General features: G+C 44.0%; 1 protein-coding gene across 1 annotated transcript in view; it reads right to left on the reverse strand.

Annotated features, from left to right (window-relative positions):
- The window catches only part of SMARCAD1 (SWI/SNF-related, matrix-associated actin-dependent regulator of chromatin, subfamily a, containing DEAD/H box 1), a 470,565-nt gene extending 453,059 nt beyond the window's left edge, over positions 1-17,506 (reverse strand). Inside the window, exons 1-2 of the mRNA XM_029597690.1 lie at positions 17,356-17,506; positions 16,803-16,976 (exon numbers count right to left, since the gene is read on the reverse strand). Of these exons, the coding sequence (XP_029453550.1) occupies positions 16,803-16,929 (127 nt within the window). The 5' untranslated portion in view covers positions 16,930-16,976; positions 17,356-17,506. The remainder of the gene's footprint in view (positions 1-16,802; positions 16,977-17,355) is intronic.
- Between the last annotated feature and the right edge of the window lie 2,721 nt (positions 17,507-20,227).

The raw sequence follows: 20,227 nt of genomic DNA on the forward strand, positions 1-20,227 counted from the left end.
GTAAAATAAAACACCTCAAGAAGTAACAGAAATTAGGAACTTGTGTGTATGAATGGGTATAGACCCCTGATTGAGCTACCTTAGGAAAAAAAAAGAAAAGGAAAAAAGAAAAACCATGAAGGGTGTTGAGAGGCATAATAAGTTATAGTCAGTCAACATTGTCCAGCAGGAACTTAAAAGAATCAGCAAATTAACAAATTACAAGAGGAAATCTCCTGCTCACACATGGCATACATACTTTCCTGAAAGGTAAAAGTTCCTATAGGTCAGAACATATGAAAAGTCCAAAAAAACCAAAATTTGCTGATTGATATCAGCAAGGGCATGCCTCCCTGATTGAAAGAAACATAACAGAAAGGTACTGTACCGAACAGCGAATATTTATGAACTTGAGTTTTTTTTAAGTAGATTATCTGCATTTTTATAACTACTGTCCAGAAGAATCCTTCTGTTGATGAGATGGAGAAGCTGCCATCAATGACTACTGGCCCTGTATTTATAACCCGAGGAACAGTATCAACGATTCAGTCTGTCCACAAATGTTTGGGCCTCTTCCACAAAATCGAAAAATTGGGTGCGATCTTCATACCACACTTTCAGGTGGGTCAGAAATTGCAATGAAAATTTAATTTGCTTTTTAAACAATGTGGATCATACAGTTGAAAAACCTCATCGTTAAGCAGCTATCCTTTCCGAGTACTCTTGGAAAATCCATATCCGCTGTGAATTATGTCAGAACCGGGTGTTTGCGGTACGCCTGTAATATAAGTTGTTTATGGGCGAAATTAAATATATTCGCCACCATATGCCTCGGGCGCGGGTCTTGCTCCTTTCGCGGGCCCACCCTTTCAATGCGCAGAGATGAAGATAGCTCGGGGAGGTTCAGTGTCTCTGGTAGCCAAGTTTCAAGGAAAGACCCTAGATTCTTATCTGCAAGGGATTCTGGCAAGCCTAAAAATCTAAGGTTCGAGCGGCGCAATCTATTCTCTAGATCATCTAGTTTATCAGAATGATCGGAAATCTTTTTCTCCAGCAACGCAAGCTATGCAGTCGTGGATAACAAATCATCTTCAAGCATTGATAGCTGGCCTTCAAGTTGCTCAAATTGGGGGTTAAGTTCAGATAGTGCAGATTTCATCTCCACGAGTTGTGAAGATTCCTGATAACTTAACATCCAATGCTTCCAAAATCGTGGTTTTTATGTCGTGCACAAGCGTGTCAGAAGTCTCTCTCTCTCCATCAGGTGGTGTTGGTGCCATCTTAGAATCTGCAGACTTAAGTTTCTTCTTCTCTTTGTCTTTTTTACCGGGTCTGACTGGCATCCCAGAAAGTAAGCATTGCATAAATGGCACAATCGACATAAACGCAAAGGTTATCTTGCAGATGGTAAGAAAAAAAATCTGCTCTGAAACAGCTTAGTAAGGGTGAGAATGAGAGCGGGACACCCAGAGCTCAGCACAGTACGTCCTCCTCCGCTCACCGCATCACCTGACCCCAGTAATTATGTATATAAAAACAGCTGCTACCATTTTGCCCAGCATCAATGTCAGACTCACCCATCTATAGCTTCCCGGATCACCCTTGGACGCCTATTTAAAATGTGTCACATTGGCCATCCTCCAGTTTTCAGGTACTGTGGCTGTTTGAAATGATAGGCTGCAAATCATACTCCTGGGGTAATTTATTTATTTATTTATTTTATTTATTTAAAATTTTTATATACCGACATTCATCCAGGATATCATATCGGTTCACATTGTAACATAAACTGGCGCCAGGCATGGCGCTTTACATTGAACGATTAAAACATGCGAACAAGGTATTAAAAGGGGGTGGGAGATAACATGGGAAAGTTTGCATTAATTATATTATAGCAACGTTTGCAATTATATACATATGTACAATGGAAAATAAAGACTAAGAAGTGCAGGCAGGCTAGTGAGGGAGAAAGGGGAGGAGGTGAGAGGAGAGCTGAGATGGAGGGAGGAGCGGGGGAAAGAAGTAGGAGGGGGAAAGAGGGGAGGGGAGAGAGGGAGAGAGGGACAGTGAAGGGGAAAGTAGAGGGGGGAGTGGAAGGTGGATATAATGGATAGGAAGAGTGAAAAATTAGGTGTATGCTTTAGCAAAGAGCCAGGTCTTAAGCTTCCGCTTGAAAGATTTGAGGCATTCCTCTTGCCGTAAGTCAACTGGCATTGTATTTTGTACACAGAATTGTAATTCTGTGTACAAAAACTTAAAATTCTGCAAACTTTATATTGATCAAAACAATACAATGTACATGACTATCCTAAAGTACATTTTAAATACAGATAAAAGTTATTACTTAAAGATGCAGAATTTTAAATATTTTGGGCAGAATTTCCCTAGAAATTCACTGTAAGTGTCCCTTCCACTCTCTCTCCCTACTCCCCTGGCCACTCTGCCCTCTCAGGCCCCCAACTCATCCACCTGCCAGTATCTCTCCCCTACATTTCTAGGCTCAACCCCTTCCATTATCTCCACTCCCAGAGTTATCTCTCCCCTACATTTCTAGGCTCAACCCCTTCCATTATCTCCACTCCCAGAGTTTGACCTCATTCTCAGTACTGCCCCTCACACAGGCTCCCTCTGTCCTCTCTCTCACACACATGCTCCCTTTCTCTAGTGCTCATACACACCCTCAATACAGGTTCCCTCACTCTCTCGCGCACTCTTTCACACAGGATTTCTCTCACACATACACAATCCCTTCACACAGACCAGCACCCTCACATACTCAGGATCCCTTTTTCATACACACCAGCTCCCAATCTCTCACACACATACACACTCCTTCACAATCTCCTTATATAGGTTCCCTCACTTTGGCACCCAGCCCCGCTTACCTTCCCTGCTGTCTCACCCCCTCCAACTCAACCCTCCCCCGGGCCGTCTCTCACTTCCTCCCCCTGCTCTCTCTTACCCCCTCCCCCTCCCCTCTTTCATATCCCCTTCTCACACTCCCTCCCCCTCTCACACTCCCTCCCCCTCCTCCTCTCTCTATCCCCTTCTCACACTCCCTCCCTCTCTCTCATATCCCCTTCTCACACTCCCTCCCCCTCCACTCTCACAACCCCCTCCCCACACACACACACACACCTCTATATACATTCATGCTCGCCGGGGCCTTCATCTTCGCCGCGAACGGCGCTCTCCATTCACGGCACGCCGGGGTCTCCTCTGCCATTTTCTGCACAGAATTTGGCAATTCTGCACGGGGGTGGGGGGGGGGGGGGGGGGAAGAGGGAATTCTGTGCTCCACAATAGCGCAGAATTCCCCCAGGGCTAAAATCACCAGAAATAAGTCTATAATTTCATGTTTGAGCTCCTTCAGAACTCTGGAGCAAATACCATCTGGACCCAGTGATTTGTTAATCTTTAGTCTGTCAGTCAATCTTATTTATTACATCCTCCAGTTTCACAGTAATTTTGTTTAGACAGACTCATCACCATAAAAAAAAATGTTCTGGTATGGATATGATCTAGACGTTCTCTTCAGTAGAGAGGTAAACATTTAATTTAGGTTTTCTACTATTTCCTTGTCCTCCCTGAGCACCCCCTTTTACCTAAGAACATAAGATATGCCATACTCGGTCAGACCAAGAGTCCAATAATGGCCAACTAAGTCACAAGTACCTGGCAAGTACCCAAACATTAAATAACTAGATCCCAAGCTACTAATCCCTCAGTGATTAATAGTTTATGGACTTCTGCTCTATGAGCTTTTCCAAAACCTTTTTTAAACCCAGTTACATTAACTGCCGTAACCAAATTATCTGGTAATGAATTCTAGAGCTTAATATTGCACTGATTGAAAAAATTTTCTCCAATTTCTCAGTCATCTAGCAGCTTAAATGATTCTCACAGACATTTTACTTCAAAAGTATTTGAAAAACATTTTGTTTTTACCTATATGGCAAGCTTCTTTACAAATTCCCCTAGCCAGCTTATGTTTTTATATTTAACTTGCCAATACTCTTCCCTATTTTCCTCATTCGGGTTTGAAAGATGCCCTTTTGGCTTCAAATGCCTCTTTCACTTTACTATTAAACCATGCTGGCAGTCCTTTAGTTTTCTCTTGACCTTTTTTAATGCATGGAGGAATACATTTTGTCTGGGCCTCAAGAATGATACTTTTAAACAAAGTCCATACCAAATGCAAGTTTGTAACCTTGTCAATTGCTCCCTTTAGGTTGTTTTTTTTTTTTAAACAAATTTATCCATTTCCCTTTTTATAGTTAAATACTACTACAGTAGTTTTCCTTAGTATTCACCTTCCAGTGATTATGTCAAATTAAGAAGAGTTGCTTACCTGTAACAAGGGTTCTCCGAGGACAGTAGGATATTAGTCCTCAAACATGAGTGACATTAGATGGATAACACAAGGGTAATGTAGTAGTCCTTAACTTAATAACACATCATACTATCTAAAGGACATCAATATACGAACAAATACATAAATTCATGATTTAACACATATCAACACTTTTTTATTATGGTAATTTATATGATTTATTTTAACCAACAAATATGTTATTACAACATTAAACATGTATTTTTTAGCAAAATAAACATATAACAAACATAAATATGTATCAGTCAATATTTAAAATAACTGTTTTTTATATATCTTTTCACATAGTGCAGATACCCAACCTACCCCAAATTCTCACATTAATACAACATTAAATACCCCACCCCATGTTTAATGTTGTAATAACATATTTGTTGGTTAAAATAAATCATATAAATTACCATAATAAAAAAGTGTTGATATGTGTTAAATCATGTATTTATGTATTTGTTCGTATATTGATGTCCTTTAGATAGTATGATGTGAGATTAGATGGAGCCATGATGCGAAAACTTATGTCAAAGTTTCTAGAACTCTGACTAGGCACACTGAGCATGCCCTATACCATGTGTCCACACAAGATCCTTCTCCAGTCTTGTAAGAGAATTATGATTAAAATAAAGCAGGAGAAACCTAGTTCTGTGGGTGGCAGGTGGATTTCATGAGGACTAACATCCTGCTGTCCTCTGAGAACACCTGTTACAGGTAAGCAATTCTGCTTTCTCCGAGGACAAGCAGGATGGTAGTCCTCACACATGGGTGAATCTCTAGCTATAGGCTGTTCCCCAACACAAAAGGGGACAGACACCCAACCAGGTGACAACGGGCACAACACCCGTTGTCACCTGGTTGGGTGTAACAGAGGGGGAGACAACCTGAAACCAAACAACGGGCCCTAGGTTGGGAGAGTTGGGTTCTACACTTCAAACAGGTTCTGAAGGACAGACTAGTCGAACCTACTATCGCATTGGCCATCCCTATGCAGACAGAAATCCTTTTTTAAACCCAGTTACACTAACTACTGTAACCACATCCTCTGGCAATGAATTCCAGAGCTTAACTATGCACTGAGTGAAAGATTTTTCTTCGATTTGTTTTAAATGAGCTACTTGCTAACTTCATGGAGTGCCCCCTAGTCCTATTATCAGAGATCACCCAGAACGCCGGGAAATGGATTTGACAAAAGCGTTTCTGGGCAGACCAGAGTCCCTGAGTGCTGAACCCATCTATATGAGCTCCCCACTCCAGGGTGGAAGCATCCGTGGTTAGGACCATTTGAGTAGGAGGCCTTCAAAAAAAGATCCTTTGTTCCAGATCGGAAAGTACCCTCCACTAGGATGAGTCCGGAGAGACAGGGTGACTTGGATGCAATCCTGGAGGCTCTGAGTGGCCTGGCACCACTGCGCCCTCAGAGTCCATTTCCTGGGACCGTCCATGTCATTCCAAGGGAATGACATGGACGGTCACACCCATATGGTCCAATAATCTCAACATGTGACAGCTCTCTCTGATAATGTGACAGCCCTCTGGTTAGGCAGGAAAGCCTTGGCCTGGGTCGGATCTAGCAAGGCTCCTATTAAGTCCAACTGAAGTGACAGGCTGAGACGGGTCTTTGGGTAGTTGAGAACCAACGCTAGTAACTTCAACATCTGGATGGTCAAGCACATGGATCTGGTGGTCCCTGCCTCACCAGCAAATCGTCCACATACAGGAAAACATGCACTCCCAGCCTGCAGCAGTGCGCCATTTATTTATTTTATTTATGAGCTTTTAAATATACCAACATTCATGAGTACATCATGCCGGTTTACAATGTAACAGAAAGGCGGAAAATACATAAAACAAGGGAGGGGGAACAGGGGGGAGCAACTAGGAGGAGGAGAAGGGAGAAGCAGGAAGAAGATGAGGCAAGGGGGGGAAGGACCATTGGCGGGAGGGGCCACCGGAGAGATTAACAATTACGACATCGTAGAGTGCGCACTAGGCGAAAGGCACTACAACGAGGCATTTTGTGAAGACCTGTGGGGCTGATGCAAGCCTGAACAGCAACATCCGGTAATGGAAGTGCTGTTTTCCCACAACAAATCAGATACATCCTGTCACCGGGGAAGATCTTGATATGAGTGTATGCATCCTTTAGGTCGAGGGAGCATAGCCAGTCCCCTCTTTGCAAAAGGGGGATCAAGGTAGCCAGAGAAACCAACTTGAACTTTTCTTAGAAACTTATTCAAGGCCTTAGGTCTAGGATAAGATGTACTCCTCCTGTTCTCAATGGAATCAGGAAGTACCTGGAGTAGATACCCTGCCCTCTTTGAACTGGTGGCATGGGCTCGACTGCTCTGGCTGTTAAAAGGGAGTAGGACCTCCTAATGTGCTACCGGCCCCCAGAACAGGCACAGCAGGCAATTTGGCGAGTCACTCAATAGGTTCAATTGGTACCCCTGATGGACAATGGACAGAACCCACTGGCCCAAGCTTATATTGGGTCACTGATTCGCAAAGAACCATAGTCATCCCCCAACCGAAGGGTCCATCGTCCCAGGTATGGGCAACTGGCATACGTTCCCTACGACCCAGTCAAAACCCTGACCCCAGAGTTGAAAGAGGAGCCAGTTGGGGCTTGGGGACTTCTAAGCTGCCTAGGACAACCGTGGGAGCCCTGATGGTATTGATAGGAGCAAGGGAGCAGAGGATAGTACTTCCTTTGGAGAAAGGGATTTCCTTGGCCTCGGTCTCACCGGACTTCTAGCAGAAAAGGACAGGTCTGGAGTACTGGCGGAGATTTGTTGGAGGGTTTCATGGTGGTCCTGAGGTTAGGGTGAGGAATGCTGTGACCCATCTCTGAAGAGATTCTCTCCAGTACATGGCACATCAGTGAGTCGTTCCTGTACCTCTGGTTAGAGGTCTAAGGCCTGCAGCCATGCCATTCTGCAGGGACCGATTCCCGCTGCAGAGACTCTCGATGCGGTCTCAAAAACATTGTAAGTCACATGGACCTCATGTTCTCTGCACTCCAGTCCCACGTGCACCAGCAACATGAGGGTGTGTTGCTGCTGTTGAGGCAGCTGCTTCGCCACCTCCTGCACCTGCTTCCAGAGGTCCTGCAAGTACTGGCTCCTATAGAGCTGGTAGGCAGGGATGCGGGCACTGAGCACGGTGCCTTTTAACACCTTCCCCCAGGGGCACTGAGGAATGAGTTTGAGAGAGCTTGGCCCCCTCGAGGGCAGATTAGACCACCACAGGATTGGTGGGAAAGTAGTAGACCCTGTCTGTCTTCTTATTAACGGGAGGCACTGTGAGGGGGTATTCCCATAGCAGCAACTCTAAGGATCTCGTGTACTAGGACTGCCATGATCTCCTTAGGAGGCTCCACAAATTGGAGGATCTCAAGTGTTTTGTGCTCCTTCAATAACTGAAAAGGGATGGCTTCTGCCATCACCCTCACAAAACCTGTGAAGGTTAAGACCTCAGGCAGAGACTTCCTTTACTTCTTTCCTCTGGAGGAAGAGGTTCTGAAGATAGACCTCGGAGTCGGACTCCGAAGCAGTTATCCCCCCAGGAGTCATAGGGTTCCTCATCCTCACTGTAAGCCATAGGGGACGGATCACTAGGAGACTGGCCTTCCATCCAAAGATGCAGACACTCACAGAACTGGACAGGGGGGCGGCAGGCCCTGTCATCTCTGCCAGCCTTGGTGGAGCTTTCCCCTCGGAGCAACAACCACTGTATAGGTAAGGAGAAGCCTCGGTGCCCGGGGAACAGGCACCAGCTGGGTCAGTAACACACTGATGAGCACACTGAGTTTCTCCAGAGGCAGTACAAGGACAGGCAGCACCAGTTCCAGTGCCAGTGCCACTGGACTGAAGCCCTGCAGTACCTAGTCCACCTATAATTGGGACTCTGCGCTCCAGCTCCTCCTTGAATATTACCGATGCCAACACCAACTTGGAGGAAGGAGGGGTGACCAGATCCTCTTCGGAGCCTTGAAGTGGATAAGTGACTAGCATCAGGACCGGTGATGACAGTCCCAAACCCCCAGTCCCAATGGTGGTTTGGCACTCCTCACTGCAGGGTCGTTTCAGGGGCATCATGGCAAAAGCTGGTGCATAGACGGGGACCAGTGTCTATGCTTCTTCAGCTTCCCAAGATGCTCAGCCTGGTCTTTCCCTGGTGCTGAAGTTGATGACTAGGAACCTGACTTCCTCTGCCTGGAGGAGACAGACAATCTGTCTCTGGTACTACTATCCACTGGTGGCATCAACAGAACCACTGGTCCTTCTGATGTTGATGGCTCCGAAGAGCTGTTCCATCTTGTCAAGTTGAAGCAGATATCCCTTCAGGGTAATCAGGGTGCATAACAACCCCGGACGTCATGCGATGCCCCCAGGCAGAGGACACATACCTCATGTGGATCTGTGATCCTTGGGCACCGGAGGTATTGCTGAAAAATTGGACGTGGCCATGCGAGAAAAAAAAAAAAAAGGGGGGGGGGGGGGCCACAAACCGAAGCTGACGGCAGCAGGGTGTCTATGGCCAGCATGCACAGATGCACTGCTGCCAAGGAGAATAGACCCAAAAGAAAACTTACCCGAATCGCTGAAAACCTTGACTAGGAGATGCTACGGGAAGGCACCAAGAGGGAAAAACAGTATCAAACTTTTCCACAGGGCCAAAAATAGTCAAAGTGAACTCACTAACACTGCGAAGATTACAACTCCACAGAGAGAGACAGACTGGAGAGGGACCCCACGTGGACACGTGGTATAGGGCATTCTCAGTGTGCATAGTCAAAGTTCTAAAAACTGACATAAGTTTTCCCGCATCGGGGTTCCATCTGATGATGTCACCATGTATGAGAATTACCATCCTGCTTGCCCTTGGAGAAAATTACATTATGATAACTACTGCCAGGTACATCATCCACCACCTTTCTCCCCTGCACGCCACTGAAAACTAGCTCTAATATAGTTCCCCACTTTCATTGGTTCCATGACCAACTGCTGCTTGAAGCAGTCAGTGATGGCATCTAGGAACTTTACCTACCTTGCATGTCCTGATATAACATTTACTCCATCAAAACTTAGGTAACTGAAGTTGTTCATTATCACTGTGTTGCCCATTTTACTAGTCTAATAATATCTGGAGGCATTTTACAGTCTCTTTTCTCATCTGGGCCAGGCAAGCGGTACTATGTCCCCAGTACTATACTCTTTCCCTTTATCTTTGGAATTTCTATCCCTAAGGATTCCAGAACGCAGTTTTCTAAAAAAAAAAAACAAAACAAAAAACAAACAAAAAAAACAACATTTTATCCTGCTTGCCTCTATACCATCATCACCCCTCTACCAATTTTATCTGCCCTACCATGTCAAAATATTTTGTACATAATATAAGAAATTGCCATGCTGGGTCAGACCAAGGATCCATCAAGCCCAGCATCTTTCCAAGAACCTGGCAATTACCCAAACAAAAGATCCCATGCTACTGATGCTATTAATAGCAATAGCTACACCTTAAGTAAACTTGATTAATAGTAATTAATGTCTTCTCCTCCAATAACTTATCCAAACCTTTTTTGAACCCAGCTACACTAACCACATTCTCTGGCAACAAATTCCAGAGCTTAATTGTGCAGAGTGAAAAAGAATTTTCTCAGATTAGTCTTAAATGTGCTACTTGCTAACTTCATGGAATGTCCCCTAGTCCTTCTATTATCCGAAAGTATAAATAATCGAGTCACATCTACTCGTTCAAGACCTCTCATGATCTTAAAGACCTCTATCATATCCCCCCTCAACTGTCTCTTCTACAAGCTGAACAGCTCCTCATAGGGGAGCTGTTCCATCCCCTTTATCATTTTGGTCGCCTTTCTCTGTACCTTCTCCAGTGCAACTATATCTTTTTTGAGATGCGGTGACCAGAATTATACACAACACTCAAGGTAGAGTCTCACCATGGAGCGATAAGGAGATTCTGACATTTTCCGTGTTATTCACCATTCCCTTCCTAATAATTCCTAACATTCTGTTTGCTTTTTTGACTGCAGCAGCACACTGAGCCGACAATTTCAATGTCCTATCCATTATGATGTCTAGATCTTTTTTCCTGGGTGGTAGTTCCTAATATGGAACCTAACATCGTATAACTACAGCATGGGTTATTTTTCCCTATATGCAACACCTTGCACTTATCCACATTAAATTTCATCTGCCATTTGGATGCCCAATTTTCCAGTCTCGCAAGGTCCACCTGCAATTTATCACAATCCGCTTATGATTTAACTACTCTGAATAATTTTGTATCACCTGCAAATTTGATAACCTCACTTGTGGTATTCCTTTCCAGATCATTTATAAATATATTGAAAAGCACCGGTCCAAGTACAGATCCCTGAGGGACTCCACTATTTACCCTTTTCCACTGAAAAAAAACTGTCCATTTAATCCTTCTCTGTTTCCTGTCTTTTAACCAGTTTGTAATCCACGAAAGGACATCACCTCCTATCCCATGACTTTTTAGTTTTCTTAGAAGTCTCATGAGTGACTTTGTCAAATGACTTCTGAAAATCCAAATACACTACATCTATGGTTAACCTTTATCCACATGTTCATTAACCCCTTCAAAAAAATGAAGCAGATTTGTGAGGCAAGTCTTTCCTTGGGTAAATCCATGTTGACTGCTTTCCATTAAACCATGTCTTTCTATATGCTCTGATTTTGATCTTTAGAATAGTTTCCACTATTCTTCCTGGCAATGAAGTCAAGCTCACTGGTCTATGGTTTCCCGGATCATCCCTGGAGCCCTTTTTAAAATATTGGGATTATGTAGGCCACCCTCCAGTCTTCAGATATAATGGATGATTTTAATGATAGGTTACAAATTTTAACTACAATCTAAGTTTTTGTACCTGAGGTAATGGAGGGTAAAGCTGGACTCGAACCCTGGTCTCCTGGTTCATAGTCCACTGCTCTAACCACTAGGCTATTCCTCCTCCCTAATTCACAATGATTTGTTTCAGTTCATCTGACTCATCACCCTTGAAAACCATCACCGGAACCGGTATCTCCCCAACATCCTCATTAGTAAACACAGATGCAATTAATTAATTTAGTCTTTTTGCAATGGCCTTATCTTCCATAAGAGCCCCTTTAACCCCTTGGTCATCTAACGGTCCAACCGACTCTCACATTTCTTGCTTCGGATATATTTTAAAAGTTTTTATTATGGGTTTTTGCCTCTACAGCCAACTTCATTTCAAATTCTCTGTTCTCCTGTCTTATCAATGTTTTACATTTAACATGACAAAGCTTATGCTTTTTCCTATTTTCTTCACATGGATCCTTCATCCAATTTTTAAAGGAATTTTTTTGGATAAAATAGCCTCTTTACCTCACATTTTAACCATGCCGGTAATAATTTTCCCTTCCTTCCACCTTTCTTAATTCGTCGAATATATCTGGACTGTGCTTCTAAGGTTATTTAAAAATACAATGTCCACACCTGTTGTACACTTAACCTTTGTAGTGCACCTTTCAGTTTTTTTCAGACTATTTTCCTCAAAGTTTCGCTTTTGAAAATTTAGTGTTAGAGCTGCAGATTTACTTATTGTCTCCGTTCCAGTTATTAGTTCAAGTTTGTTCATGTTATGATCACTATTGTCAAGTGGCCCCACAACCTTTACCTCTCTCACCAAATCCTGTGTTCCATTAAGAATTAAATCTAAAATAGCTCCCTCTCTCATTGGTTCCTGAACTAACTGTTCCATGAAGCAGTCATTTATTCCATCCAGGAACTTTGTCTCTAGCATGTCCTGATGTTACATGAACCCAGTCAATATTGGGGTAATTGAAATCTCCCATTATTACTGCACTGCCAAATTGGTTAACTTCCCTGATTTCTCTTAGGATTTCATCATCTGTCTGCCCATTTTGTCCAGGTGGACAGTAGTATACTCATATCACTATACTCTTACCCAACACACATGGGATTTCTACACATATAGATTCTACTGAGCATTTAGTCTCTTTTAGGATCTTTATCCTGTTGGATATACCCTCCCGGACATAAAGTGCCACTCCTCCACCAAGTTGATCCTCCCTATCATTGCGATATAATTTGTACCCTGATATAGCACTGTCCCATTGGTTATCCTCCTTCCACCAGGTCTCTGAGATGCCAATTATGTCTAGCTCATCATTTACAGCTATACACTAACTGTCCCATCGTACTTCTTAGACTTCTGGCATTGGCATACAGTCATTTTAAAGTGCATTTTTTGTTTGCATTAACAACCTGCTTTTCTGTTGATAGGGATAGTTTGGAAATATTTAGCTCAGTCCCATGGACTACGTTTGCTTTTACTGGAACCTCTGTTGGGATGCCCTAACTCTCCTGTTTCATTAGTATCCTTCAAAGATACATTCCTCCGAACCATGCACTGCTGAGTGACTATCGGTTTCCCCCCCATCACAGTATCCTATTGGTTACCCTCTTTCCAGCAGATCACAGAGATGCCAATTATATCTAAATCTTTTAGTGCCATACATTCTAAATTTTCCAGACTTCTGGCAGTCACATACAGACATTTTAAAGCAGGTTTATTTGTATCCCTGTTTTTTATATGTATCCCCAACCTGCTTATTATCAGATGATGCGTTCTCTGTATTTAAATAGTACTTCTGGGGGAATTCTGTAACAAAAACTTAACATTTGCAGAATTCTGCAAACTTCTGCATACTTTATATTGGTCAAAACAATATACATGAGTAAGTAATTTAAAACATAATACAGAAAAAAAATTATGTAAAGATGCAGAGTTTTAAATATTTTCAGCATGATTTCCCTAGTTCACTCTAAGTGTGCCTCTTCCACCCTCTCTCTACTCCCTTGGCCAGTGGTTTTTTGCTTTGCCCCAAATCAGCCATCTGCCATTCTCTCTCCCCTCCCCCTCTAGGCTCAAGCCCTTCCACTCCCAAAGTTTGACCCCTCAGTACTGCCACTCACACAGGCTTCATCTGTCCGTCTCCCACACACACAGGTTCCCTTCTCCAGTGCACGTACACATCCCCTCATACAGGCTACCTCCCTCTCGCACACACGCTTCCCCTCAAACAGGCTCCCTTTCTCTATGCATACACCCTCACATAAGCTACCAATGTCTCTCTCTCACACCCCTGCCCACTGGCTCCCTCTCTCACACACATGCCTTCACACAGGCTCTTTCAAACAAACATCCTCACATACACACAATCCCTTTTTAACACATACTAGCTCCCAATCTCTCTCACAGACACACTCCTTCATAATCTCCTAACATAGGCTCCCACACCCATACTCTCACACCCCCCAGGCTCGCAGCCTTACGCGCACACAGACTCACTCTCACCAGGACCTGCTCCGTCTTCGGTTTGAGTGGGATGGGCTCCGCTCACGGCATGCCGGGGCCTGCACCTTCTTCACCGCAAACGTGACAGGATCCGCTAACTGCACGCCAAGGCCTGCTTCATCTTTCCAAATTCTGCGCAGAAAATGGAATTTCTGCACAGCTGCACAGGAAAAGGTTCTGCACTACTGCAGAGCGTACATTTTGCACAGAATTCCCTCAGGAATTATCTGGGTTGTTACAACTTTTACAACCACTTCTATTGGGTTATTTTAGCTTACTCGGTTTTCCAGTATCCTTTGAAGATACCTCCTTCTGAACCATGCACTGTTGAGCGACTGTCAGCTTTCCCCCATGTTCTAGTTTAAAAGCTGCTCTCTCTCTTTTTTGAAGCTAGCACAAGTGCCCTGGATCCTCTCTGGTTAAGGTGGAGCCCATCCCATAGGAATAGGCTCTCCAATTCCTCTCTCTTCTTTATACCATCAGCTCATCCATGCAGAGATAATGGAGCTCTGCCTACCTCTGGGGTCCTGCATGTGGAACGGGGAACCTGGAAGTTCTGGATTTCAATTTCCTACCTAACATCCTAAATTTGGCCTACTGAAACGTTGCCCTGCACTATCTATACTTGTATCTAGTTGGCGCTTGAGGTCCTCTATAATAAAATCACTAACTGCAACAGCTGTTCTAACCTCCTGGGCCTGGAGAAACATCCTCAATGTGAGAATATAAAGCATCACAATCAATGAAAAACAGTTTGTGTGTACTACAACAACAACCCAAAATGAAAAAATCTAGTTAAACTGTCACACTTTTATACAGAGTGAGGATTAACAATCATAATTAAAATTAACTTCTACATTACACACTTAAGCTTAACACAGCCTCTACACAATATACAATACTTTAACTGGATTGAAAGTCTCCATATTTAACCTATCCTTACAGCTGAAGAAGAGCTCGATTGTAGAATTAAAACTTGAGTAAGAACATAAGAAATACAGCATCCTGTCTCTGACATTTGCCATTCCAGGTCACAAGAACCCAAAAGAATACCAAGAAATAAGTTCAATCTTTCTAATTCATAACCAGTGAAAGACTTTGGCTTTCCCAAGTCTCCATGGCTAATAATGGTTTATAGACTCTCTCCTTGTCTAAAAACTCTTAAATCACAGCTATGCTAACTGGTTTCACTTCATCTTCTGGCAACAAATTCCACAATGTACTTGTACGCCGAGTGAAAAATATTAGATTCATGGAGTGCCTCCTAATCCTAGTACTATTTCAAGAGGCAAATCTGTAATAAAGATATAAACAGCTGTTTGCCAATTCCACAGTGCATTTTGCTTCCTTTGTAACTTATCTTGTTTGACTTTAAGTCATTCTTAACATATAGCACCACTCCTCCACCTATTTGACCTGGCCTATCATTTTGAAAAAATAATTTTAAAAAGAATCAGATCTTTGACAAATTATAAAAGAAAAAAATTGAAAGGCCACTACAGTACAAGAAAGCATTCATAGATCCTCACCAAGCCATTGCACTCATATGCTGGTTCTTACTGATGTGTCTACATTCTAGCAGAGGAAACAAATATGATGTAGGGATACCAAACTTGTACGTTTTATAGATTTTCGACTTGAAGAAATTTTGTTTAATGAGAAAGTTATGGAGATGGTAATAACCAAAATGGTGAAAATTCAAATATGCTTGAGAAAGATGACAAACAGCAGAGGTAAGGACAAAGAAAAGATATCTGGAGACTGAATAGGATGCACATTGATACAGTAACCAAAGAAAAATGCAACAGATCCTCTTCTGCTGATAATTACTATATTACTATGTTTAAATGACCACCTATAAGAAAATCCAAAAGGACATATATGCACTTATCTGAGAGTGAGCTATAAAGACTTTAACAAAAAACACGTAACAGTTGACTACTAGGTGAAAATTTCATTGTCAATAATCAGGAATGAAAGGGACTATAAAAATACACAGGACAATGCAATAAAGTGTGCCTAGTCTAGCACACAGGTTTACTTGGGGTTTGAGCCAGCGTTCCCAATGCGCAATAATAGCATCTGATGCAGCAAGGAGATTAGCGCATCTAAAACGTGCACCCTAACCAAAGCATATTGGATGGCGCCCATCACATTTAAACTGCATATAAATGAAAACATTAGCTATTATTGCCCAAAGCAGGAAAGCATGCCCAAAGGCCTGGCACCCAATCCTCAATTTTTTTATGACAGAAAATTTACTCCAGCTCTGGAGGTGGAGTAAAGTTTACTTATAGTCAAGGGCTCACAAGAAACAAAAAAAAAATTGGTCTTTTGCGTTGCAACAAATGTCCCCCTTGTAAGGTAGGGATGTTTAGAGTATAAGATTTAGTTATTTGGGGTTAGAACAAAAAATTTTAAAATGTATATAGGGATTAATGGCAGAGAGCATAGTTATTCGCTAAAGGACACCGTAAAAAACTGTGAGCAAGTCTGTGGATTTCTGTTAGGAAAAAGGGCCCACCTGTGTAAGGCCACAGGCAGACCTGCCAGAAAGCTACCTTCAGGATCAGCTTCAAATAAATTATTAAACATCAACCAGGACTTCCTCTTTGGAGCTTTTTATTGTTTAAAAAAACAAAAACAGGACAAGTTAAACTCAAAGCTACTCTGAGTGGGCTAGACAAAAATGGCAGCAAGTACTTCAAAACTAGACCTTTTCAAGCTCATCTTTCATTTAAGATTTTATTGTAGAAGGAAATAGCTCACAAGAGTTACAAGTTACATTAGATGTTTCTATTTGTCAGACAATGAATTTTAACAGTTTATGCTTGCTGCACTATTGTGTGGGATATTGACAATACGCAAAAAGGCACAAAGCAAAGTATCCCTGTTGACAGAACAGTCGCACTGGAGAGGTCATAGTTAAATAGATAAAACTGTGCACCAAAATAAAATAAAATAAATAAATAAGATAAAAGATGTGGGGGTCGGTTTTCGCCCTCATCCCTGAAGGATGGTACCCAGCACTTCGTCCCGACTCACCGGCCTTGCTCTCCTGCTGCTGTCGGAATGGGGTGGCCGCACGGTGCCGGCCCGGAACCGTCTCCTCATCCGCCGGCTGCCGTGGGCCTTTTTCGTAGCGGAAGCGGTCTAAGTTGAAGCCGCTCATGGTCCTTCCTCAGTCTCGGCACCGGGGTTGAGGGAGGGAGCCTCAGCCTGGAGGAAGGGAAAGAAGAAGGATCGGTAATGCACGGGGACCCACAGCCAGCGCCACTGCGGCACCAGCGGAGCACACTGAGAAAGGCAGGGCTATTTCTTTCTCATCCTCCACACCAACAGGTAAATCTGCGTCTAATTTGTTGTTATAAAAAGCTATGGTACAATAAATAATCGGTGGAAGAATAAACAATGGGAGGGGGAGGGGATGAGAAGGAAGTGGGAGGGGGGCCGCAACAGCTCTCGTCTCAGACTCAGCGGCAGTGCTTTCACTGCCCGCAGAGACCGGGTGCACCAGGACGGGGAAGGGGCGGGTGTCGGTAACTCCTTGTGAGCGTCGGGTGAGCTCGAGAGTCGGCGGGTGGCTCGCACCGCTCACCTCTCTTTCTCTTCGCTCGCGCACGCACACGCGCGCTTATCTTTTTCCCTTTCTCGCTTCCTTCTCACAGCAGCCGTAGCCGCTGACACAGCGCGCGCCGGCTGATGACGCAAGGATGCGGCATGCGAGCCCGCCTACTGACGTCGCCACCATGCTGCATCGTCTCTTTCCTGAACGCGCGCGCGCGCACTCGCGCCCGCCACGCGGTGTTCCTTCCCAACGGAAGAAATGAAAAAAGATGCTCTTGACTGGGAGAGTCTCTCTCATGTCGGCTCCACCCCCTCTATTCCTTTCCCGCTAGTTTTTAGACGTATCACTGTAAACGGAGCGCTGGTGACGTGATTCTTGCTTGAAATTTGGAGAAGTGCCAAAAAACAATATGTATAGGGTGCTGACTAGCTACAGCAGCACTTGTGAATGTAGATGAGGCCCTGATGTAATAGGTGTACTAAGCTTTGCTGCAGATGTTGCTGTTTGGGTCTGTGAACATTTTGTGCTTACACTTAGAACTTCTGATGTAACAAAGAGTTGTGCAAAAAAAAAAAGTGTGCACAGCCTAGCACTTTTGCATGCACATCCCTTATTAATCAAAATATTAGTTATTCCCAGTGCAGAGAGGTGCATGGGCTTAACTCGTTTCCTCTTGCACTCTACAAGTGGGTTATGCACCGCTACCAGCAGATGGAGACGGAGTAAAGTTGATGTTTTGGAGATACAGCCCTGATCTATACATGGAATGACAGTATATAAAATGTTTAAATAAATCAGACCACCTGTATTGTCCACTTCCAGCAGACGTGGACATGCATTTCCCTACAGGGAAAAAAAAGAAAAAATACTGGACACTGCTTGAGCTCCTGAGGTGACATCAGTGGGTCTCTACCTCAGTTGAGTGTTTTCAGTCCAGGAGCCTGGCTCAGGAGTGGACTTTAAAAAAAAGCAGTTGGTGCTAGAGGGAGGGCTCAGTGGTGAAAACGTGTGCCCTCTACCCCCCTCATAGCCGGAGATCTGTTCATGCTCTTGAAGGAGTTCGATTCCATGAACCCCTGAACAATGCACAGCTGTGACGCCTCTCGTCTCATCATGCTGCAGTGAAACGCACAGCCATTTTTGATTTACTAACATTTGCAACGCAAACGGAACCTAATACGTAATGACGTACTTACGCACTAACGTTTAGTGAACGTAACTCCATTTTGGATTTATATTTTGTATTGTATTAATACGAACGCTATCGCGAATGTCTAACCCGTCAATTAAATGACGAAACAATAGTCTGATCATAAGCTACACCTACTAGAGACCACGCTAGCTATTGCTTGCTCAGCAGTTTGTAAAATGTTTGTTCAGCAAAACCAGAACGCATGTGTGAAAGATAAGAACTGTAAAATGTATAAAGGTTTGCCCCAGAGGGGGCGTGGCATGCAGTTGTACTAAGCCGTTGTCTTAGCTGCATCTTGCTGGCAATAAAAGTCTATCTTTGCGGATCAGTTGTCTGGACCTCCTTACTGACAGAAAAACAGACGGTTACATTGGCGAGCTCAGCCAGGAGGTACCGGAGACGCTATTTTAGCTCTCCAGAAGGTCCGGTAGTTTGGAGGCGGAGCAGTCCCCCAGACATACCTGGTGAGTGGCCACCGCTGAGTTCAGCGATCAGGTTTCTGAGGGGATCGTTCCACAGAAATTCTGCCGGGACCTCTGGATTGATGATCCGGGAAGAAGGCTTTCATGACGATCGGAAGACCCCTGCAGGCGAGTATTATGGGAATCTGGAAATAAGTAAAGACTAGCTAGCTCAGGAAATAGCCCGGTCTTTTCTGGCTGACCGAGGGGGCCTTGATCACACCCCACGCAGTGTGTTAGTAGGAATTATGCTCCGAAGACCACGCGAATAATCTGTCTGGAAATAATAATCTGTCTGGAAATAATAATCTGTCTGGAAATAATAATCTGTCTGGAAATAATAAGTAGCGTATACGACAGTGGGAATAGGTTTCTTGTTGTGTGAAAGAGAGTGAATGGCCTCGCAGTTCTAGACCGGGCGACCGCGTTCTAGTCGGGGCAATTGTGACCCTTTGTGTCTGACGGATACGGACCCCTTACCTATCCGTCTTCCCTTCCCTCCTTTGTCTGTGAATTCTATCCTAATGGGAGGGAGCGGGTCGACTCCATTAAAAGTCATGACGGAACACTATAGTGAAGTGTTCGATGACCATAAATGTACAAAACCCGGAATGATTCAACGATGCACCCATAAGTGGCCCGGTTTCTGTGTAAATTGGCCTCCTACAGGAACCTTTAATTTCCAAACGGCCACACGGGTTCAGAAAATAGTTATACGACAAGGGAATCCGGGTTGCCCTGAGGATATACCATATATAACCGCGTGGATCGCGGTTATTGAAAATCCTCCATCCTGGGCGAAGAAACTAGTAGAGGGAGCCGCCCTCGTAATGGTGGCTCAAGCATGTAAGATGGGAGACCGGAAATCCCCAAACCGGAAGAGAAAGGGCAAAGCGGCCATATTGGACTCTACAGAGCATGCGTCAGCTGAGGCGGCCATATTTGTAGTACAAGGGAATCCACGGACTCCAGAAAAAAAAATTAAACCCCTGCCGCCTCCAGCATTGCCCGACGCTGAAAATATTTTGCCGCCGCCATATGCCCCTAGTTACCCCCCCACATATCCCACGCCACCAAGCCCCCCAGTCCCCTCCAATGCGCAAGCTGATCCAAGGGAGGCACCAGCTCATGAAGAACGACCCGGAACGGCGACCGCAAAGGAAGAAGGCAGCGGCGAGGCATCCGTGTCAGACGGAACTCGCAGTAAGACCCAAGCTGCAGCTAGTTTGCAATTACCAATCAGGGAAAC

Source organism: Rhinatrema bivittatum, chromosome 1 (assembly GCF_901001135.1).
Source record: "Rhinatrema bivittatum chromosome 1, aRhiBiv1.1, whole genome shotgun sequence".
NCBI classification, from domain to species: Eukaryota; Metazoa; Chordata; class Amphibia; order Gymnophiona; family Rhinatrematidae; genus Rhinatrema; species Rhinatrema bivittatum.